We start from the raw sequence: 8,037 nt of genomic DNA on the forward strand, positions 1-8,037 counted from the left end.
ACTTTGGCTTTCAGCAACGCTCTTTCAAAATAAGATGCCTTTTCGCCATTTATGCTTGAAACTGACTTGAGCGAAGCCAATCAGGTCACCTTGAAACAAGACAGCGCTGACATTTTAATTTGGACTTTACATACTTGTTTGCAATTGATGATCATATTACTGCCTGGAAAGTTCTGCATGCATTAATGACTACAAAGGTCAGAGATAAGGTAAATCAGTGTCCTTTAGGAAGGTTAGGTGAGGCTAATAAAGCTCTGGGTCGGCAGAACTCTTTATGTTATTTCTTGGTTCCCCTGTGGAGCGACGACATGTTGTCCTGCGTGCTGTTTGCTCTCTGTGTATTTGCTTCCCGTCATGTGGACGGTAAGAGTTGAAATCTATCATCATGGAGGCATGTGAGCAGTCTGTTTGGATTTTCTTGCCCTGTGTTCATTTTCTTTGCTAAAAACAATTATTTAAATTAATGTTATTATAAGTCTGATGTCTGTCTACAGAATCTGGAACAAACTTTAAGATCTGCTTAACTTTTCCTTCTTCTTCTGTCTTGCAGGCTACACATTACAGGAAAAAGCAGATTTCGACCAGGTATTCTCTCCATCACACCTCCTTCACCCTGAATAAGTGACATAAATATATTAAAATTAATGTAAAATTGACTGTAAGATAGTCCCAGAGTTGAAAAATCAACACTGCAACTTATTTTCATCAAATATCAGACTTGTTCATTGACCTCATATACAGAAAATGGCTCAGAAAAGGAGATTTAGATGATTTCTTCATGTATTCATTGGGTTAAAGGTTTGTATATATTCTGTGAATGAAATCATTTAAAGGCCTTATGTTTGACACAGATTTATGTAAAAGGCCGCTCTGCTGCTTTAGGTAGTTTTCTATAGATAGATAATATACTGTTGACGGTGCAGTAAAGCTTGTAATTATTAACAGTGATCAGGTGTAACAGCTCACCTTTGAGTAGCCGTCACCTTAAACAGGTTCATTTAAAGTCCTTCATGCACCTGAATCCAGAAATCATCCTGTAGCTTCTTCTCATGGGTGGAAGCAGCAGCTTGATTTTCCATTAAGACTCTCATTTATTTATCGTTCTTCTGAATATTTCAGGAAATCTTCCTGCGTGACGTAGTCCCACGTCAAACAGCAGTGTACTAAAAATGTGATTGAAGTATAGAAAAGTCATTCAAGTACACATTATACTTTTTGTGCTTCATTGAAAGTATGTTTGAGGTATACTTTTAAAAAGTGTACTTCTAAATACATGTCATAAAGTTCTACTTAAATGTATTCAAAATGAATATACTAATTCTAAGTGGTATTTCAAAGTACTTTATTGTAAATGTATTATAAATTGTGCTTACGTGTACTTTTTAAAGGTGTACTAAATTCCAAATACTTTTAATGGTAATAAAGTATACTTATGAAAAGTATTTTTATTTTCAAGTCCTTTGTAAAACACTAATAGCATACTTGATTAACGTTTACTTTAACTTCACTTCATATGAAGTATAATAAAGTATATTTCCAACACTTTGGTGAAATACAGTCGTACTGTGAGTGCGTTTTAAATGTTTATGAATCTTGATTTTCGCAGGTGTACTCAAGTGATACTCGAGGACAACTTGAGTACACTTAAGGACACTTGAATGCAACAATAACAGCACAAAGTGTGCTGAGTACATCCTTCGGAAAGCGTAATTTAAGTGCAATAAATTGACGAGTGCTGGGCCAGTGTTGGCTCCCGGATCGTTGTTTCACCTTTATCTTATCTTAAACCACACAGGACAGATAAAAACCAGAATTACACAGAAATGTGACAATAAAACCATGAATAACATTTCTAATACAATCACACTTCATCCAAAAACAGCTTAAATTTAATCTTAAAACAACCCAAGAGCTGCCCAAAACCAAAAATACAGACTAACCCAAAACAATAACACAGCGATAACACATCAAGATGATAGAAATACACAAGAAACATCAGCAGCCTGAAGAGGAAGTGACTCACGGTGGACTGTTGTGGACTGTTGTGGACTGTTGGAGTCTCTTGAATGAGATGATGATTGAACCAGCATCAGAGGAGTCTCAGGACCTGTGAAGAGACGAGGACACTCTGAGCAGGACAGTGTCTCTGTGTGCTTCTCCTGCAGGACGTCCTCGGACCAGATTTCCTCCAGCGAGCTCTGCATCCCCCGTTCAGCTGTCCTGACATGAGTCCGTCTCCCTCCGTCCCCACCTCAGGTGAGTGTCAGAGTAACTGAGTACATCCACTCGAGTACTGTAAGCAAGTACTGCTTTGAAGTGGTAGTATTTCCATTTTATGCTACTTTATACTTCTTCACTGCAGTTCAGAGGCAAATACTGTACTTTTTACTGCTGTCCAGGCCAAACAGTAGTTTACTTCAGAAATATAGTTTAAGTACAGAAAAGTCATTAAAAGTACACTTTTTACTTTTTGTGCTTAATTTAAAGTATGTTTGACATGTACTTCTAAAAAGTGTACTTCTAAATCGATGTCATCAAGGTGTTGAGGAAAAAGGTGATCAGGTGTGAAACTCACCTGCAGAGCCATGTGTCACGTGTTTGAACTGATTCTGAACGTTTCCTCGTTGGTCTTCTGTTCCAGTTGAATTTGTCCGACCTGCAGACGTGAAGGTCATCGCGGCGCTGGGAGACTCTCTAACGGTGTGCACAAAAACCTGTTTCCATCCAAACCAGTGCAGCTCATAGTGGAAACCATCACAAATCAATACAACGTGTTTCTTTGCAGACGGCGATTGGCGCCAACGGTTCCACGATTGCAGCCATACCTTTTGAATTTCGCCAGGTGTCTTGGAGGTAAAACAGTCTGTTGTTGATTTTTTTTTTTTTTTTAACCAATCGAGAACTCCAGCTCTCACCTGTCATCATCGTCCAATCAAAGGCTGTCCTGACTCCTCTCTTAACCTGCGTCCTTTTCCTTTCTTCTGCAGCATCGGAGGATACGGAACTTATCAGAATGTCATAACACTGGCAAGTAAGTTAGTTTACAGGAAAAAGATTGTAGTTTAAAGAACACAGACGCACCACAGAAGAAGAAAAAAGTCCAGTTAGTTAGCAAGTTAGCAAGTCAGATTAGCTAAGCTAAGCTAATGAATGAACTCTGCTGGAGGATCTTTCCTCCTTTTTGAGCTCCTGTTTGGTCGTCTCACTGTCCAGATATTTTCAAACTCTTCAATCCCAAACTGCTGGGCCCAGCGCCCAAGATGACGCTCAACGGGCTGCCAGCCACCATCAACGAGACCGGCTTCAACTTCGCCGTCACCGGCCACAACACGCTGTGAGACTCTGATGGCGCTGACAGTTTGTTTTTTCTTTTTGGTGTTCATGTCGACTTCTTCCCTCTCTGTGGAGATATTTAAAGTCAGCTGTGAGCTTTGTTAAGTTTCAGATAGCTGGGGAATGTCAACACTGTGCTCCTCCACAGAAACGTCTCCGATCAGATACGACACATGATAGACACGTTCAGGTCTTATCCGGTGAGTCTCAGTTTATCAGATGATCAGTAATCTTAATTTTCCTCTCTGTGTGACGCTCGACCACCAAACTGAGCCACAGCTTCTTTTCTAGGGTCTGAACTTCCAGGAGGACTGGAAGGTGGTGACGATGCTGATCGGCATGAACGACATCTGCGACTACTGCAAGAACAAAGTGAGAGTTTACTGTGTTTCTGTACCAGTTACTGGTGAAAAATCCTGCTTTTACACGAACGCAGTATCCTGGTCAGGACAGAAGATATACGATTGTCATGGGAGACAGAAAGCATCTGTTTTCTACTGATTACTGTGAAGCAGTGGATGGTATATGGGATAAATTTGGCCTAGAAATGAGAAATATTTAAACAGCGAACAATTTCATGAATGACGCAAGAGTACAAAAATAAGAAGAAGAGAAGAAGAACGTTGTCAGAGTGTTAAATCTGATCCTTTCAAACTCTCCACAGGTGATGTTCTCCCCCGACAGCTTCATTGACCACATGACACAAGCTCTGGACCTGATGATGAACGAGGTGAGAGTTTATGTCTCAGAACAAGGCCGGAGACGAGACAATTTCAAATATCACGCCCACCTTAAGCAGCGATTAGTCAGGTGTGCACAGGTGTGAACGTAAACCAGGTGAATGTCTTCTAGGAGAAACTGCCTGAACGTGTGCATCACGGTCCTGTTTGATTATTATCATCTCTCTCTGTGGCAGCAGCTAAATGCTAAGGTAGTGTGCTTCACTGCTTCCTTTCTTATCTCCTTTAGCATAGGATACACTGGACCATGCTTTGTGGAGGAAAGGAGATAATGTCAACCCACATTTCCTTGCAGCAGCAGCATTTAAAGCAGACTCACGTCAATAAGATCTGACGTCCATGATTGCGTAGCGTAGTGATTCTCTGAGCGCCACAGTTCTCCTTCACCTTCACTCGACCTCGATGGAAAACGTCCTGAGGTGTTTACGTGAAGTGTTTTTTTAATTTCTCTGACTCTTCGACCGCAGCCCGTCATCTCTACAGGCCTGCTGCTAATGTGGCTAAACCAGAAGAAATACAGGGAGGTTTAACTCTTCTTACACAACTGAGAAACTGTTCATGGAGCCAGTTTCAGTGATAAAACACGTGTGAAGGTCTTTGGCTCTGAGCTGAGTTGCCTAAGCTGTGGATGTATTGTTCAGCCTTTCATTGACTGTCCCTGTTATATCTGTGTTTCCTCATGCTCCCCTTCCCTTTTGCTTGCTTGGGAACAGTTTGTTCTCACCTTTGCTATCACGGCTGAAACTACCAGGTGTGAGGGAGGATGTGTGGGCCTTTAAAGCTGCACGGTTCAGCCTTCAGAAAGGACTTTGGTCGATGATGCTTGTCGTCTGGTTTCAGATCCCCAGGACGATCGTGAACGTGGTGCAGATTCTCCCCATGAAGCCTCTCAGAGAAGTTCGCCGTCCGACTCTCGCCTGCCAGCTGCAAAAGTCTGCAAGAGTATTTTTCTTCTTTTACCTGTTGATCTCGAGGCAAACTGCAGGATTAGAGCCAAATTATATCAAAAGATGTAGAGCAGCTTCCTAATCTTCCTCAGACTCTGATTAGACAAAGAGGTGATCAAAACTAATCAATAAAACATGAAAATCAGGTTTACACCAAACTTTTGTTTCACTTAAGGTTCAGAATTAACTGTGAACACTTTGATTTGTTCAGAATATCCTGAAATATCAGGAAATCCTTTCAACTCTTTAAGGAGACAGTTTTAGAGTCAGATAATCTGCTCATTTTCTAAAATCCCCGAATCTCAGCACTGACAATCCAAACGATGTGCTGCAGTACGTGACGTGTAAACGACGCCGTGCAGCGCCTGAACAGGGGTTTCATATTTCATACATCTGATAACTGATCTGATAATCTGTTAATTAGAGAACCTGATAATCCCACAGTGTGATAATCTGATAATCTGCTCACAGGAGTTTCTGCTCCTGCCTCGTCCTGCCTAAAGAAGACTCCCCCGAGCTGAACGAGGTGGTCGAAGCTAACTATGAATTCCAGGTGAGTCCATCAGGTTTAAGGTCACGACGTCACTTTAACAAAAATCTCCATCCAGGTTAAAACACCTGAACAACAAGAAAACAGATGAAACTCTGCTTTTTGTCTTATGTCTTTGGAAAGGATTTTTTAAATTTTTTTATTTTACCATTGAACCCGTCATGACGGTGATCTTAACTTTGCATAGAGACGATTGAAGGAGCTCCTGCACGGCGACCGATTCCTCAAGAAGGACTTTGCTGTTGTTCTGCAGCCTTATTTAGAGAAGGCACAACCTGCAAGACTCCCTGTAAGTCTCACACTCACATTATTCATGTCATCACTGTTCATTAGTGACCGTTTCTGCTCTGTTCTCCCTCTGGATGCGACTTCAGGACGGGAAGCTCGACCTGAGCTTCTTCACGGCTGATTGCTTCCACTTCACTCTAAAAGGACACGAGGAGCTGGCAAAGGGCCTGTGGAACAACATGGTGAACTCACGTTTTTAATGTCTGCATAACTGTTAAATATGTTGTTAGCTAGCTGGAGGTTTGGTGTGCAGAAGTTCAGGCTCTCTGCTCATAGTATAATGATATTTGAATCAGAAGTTTTTGCCTTAATTGGGTTTAATTGCATGTGTTAAAAACATTGAAATCATGCAACAGCTTCCTGATAAAATGGCTGAAAAGGTCACATCATCAAGTTTCTTTGATACTGACTCTCAAATGTTTCCTCAGTTCCAGCCTGAGGGAAAGAAAGGGATGATAGAGATATTGTCAGAGCCAATAAAACCCATCTGCCCACCGAAGGTAAAACACGGCCGACAGATTTTCACGTTTGTGAATGTAGAGAATAAAAATCCTTTAACTACATTTTCTGGCGTTTCTCCAGGAGCATCCTTACATCTACACCAGACCCCGATCGTCTGCGGCGATGCCCAGACAGCTCTCCATGGACATGGTGATGCTGATTTCTCTGCTGTCTGTGCTTAATTATCTGTAGCTGGACAGGCAGAGTGACACCGACTGAGGGTCTGATCCCTCTGGAGCCGCCACACCTGAAGCTCCACTCCCACTGTATGCAGATCGATTGATCAGCCGATGATGTGATCAGTCAGCAGAGCAGTTTGTGATGCTCTGCTTTTTAAAACTGGCTCCAGATCACAAGGTCGACCACCAAAGAAAGAAATGTATTTATTAAAATTGAATCAATGCATAAAATACTGTGTTGTGTTTATTAGTGTCGCCTCCTCTGCTCTGATTAGACGTATTCAAAACGTTTCTGACATTTTCTCTCAGTTAAGTTCAACTATGTCTTACACTTTTGTACGCGTAGAATAAAATCACCATGCCATCACGCTTTATCTGTAAGACTGTCAGAGATCAAATAATAGCAGTCAAAAACATACGTTTGATCAATTAATACAAAGCTGATCGGAACTGATGCACACGGCCTTAAATAAACTCACATAATAAATAATTTTGATAATTAATTAATCATGTAAGTCACATCTGTCATTATGTTGACATTTATCACACACACGTACTGTACACTCATGTACTATACTGTATACATATACTGTACGTGTACCTGCACATAAACCCTTGAACCTTAACGTACAGCAGATAAACACTGAAACTTATCTTCTCTGACCTTTTTATCCTGAAAACGTCTCGTGTCCATTTGTTTAAATCATCTCCAGCTGATGTTTATCTGTATTGTGCCAAAGTAGCTAAAATTAGCTCCACCTTGACAACATTAAAGTACAGCCTACATATAGGTAGATAAATTATAATGATCCAATAATATAAAAGAACTGACAGTAGCCAATCTGCTTTATGAGTATTTTTACTTTTCATACTTTAAATTTTGTCGCTAATACTTCTGTACTTCTACTTTTAAATGCAGTACTGTGGCATTGCTAATTTTACATTAAAAATAAATAATTTGAATACATCTTCCGTCACTGTAAAAATGTTTTCTATATATGTTTTCCCAGGAGTGGAATGTAACTGAATACATTTACTCAAGCACTACACTAAAGTACAATTTTGAGGTACCTATACTTTACTTAGTTGTTACCATTTTATGTTGCTTAATAATTCTGCTCCACTACATTTTGGAAGCCAATATTGCACTTTTTACTCCATTACATTTATCTGACACCGTTAGTTACTAGTTACTCTGCAAATTCAGGTCATTAACACAAAATATGAATCAAATAATTCAGTTTTATTATGGATTATGCTTCCCAGCAGCACATAATGTAGTTGAGATTAGCTCCATCTTTACCAAAGGCAACAATAGTGATGCTTACTCATTAACGCATCACTAACTATAATCCTGTGATATTACAGACACTACTTTTACTTGTAGTACAGCTTTTTTATGCTGTGGTATTGGTACTTTCACTCAAGTACTAAATCTCCACTTCTTCCACCACCCGCACACTGAGTTGAATATGTGTATTGCAGTACCGGCGTGCGGC

The 8,037-nt window shown here is 40.4% G+C and overlaps 1 protein-coding gene across 1 annotated transcript; it reads left to right on the forward strand.

Moving 5' to 3' along the window:
* The first annotated feature begins 1,972 nt into the window (after positions 1–1,972).
* Positions 1,973–7,312, forward strand: LOC143331849 (phospholipase B1, membrane-associated). The gene is made up of 15 exons (XM_076749036.1): positions 1,973–2,014; positions 2,166–2,256; positions 2,642–2,700; positions 2,786–2,853; positions 2,988–3,031; positions 3,214–3,334; positions 3,482–3,533; positions 3,625–3,705; positions 3,998–4,063; positions 4,914–5,005; positions 5,492–5,573; positions 5,758–5,859; positions 5,945–6,040; positions 6,287–6,358; positions 6,441–7,312. The coding sequence occupies exons 1-15, from the start codon at positions 1,973–1,975 to the stop codon at positions 6,549–6,551; spliced, it is 1,179 nt and encodes a 392-aa protein (XP_076605151.1). The 3' UTR covers positions 6,552–7,312.
* Positions 7,313–8,037: the final 725 nt, after the last annotated feature.

This window comes from Chaetodon auriga, chromosome 14 (genome assembly GCF_051107435.1).
Source record: "Chaetodon auriga isolate fChaAug3 chromosome 14, fChaAug3.hap1, whole genome shotgun sequence".
Taxonomy (NCBI): domain Eukaryota; kingdom Metazoa; phylum Chordata; class Actinopteri; order Chaetodontiformes; family Chaetodontidae; genus Chaetodon; species Chaetodon auriga.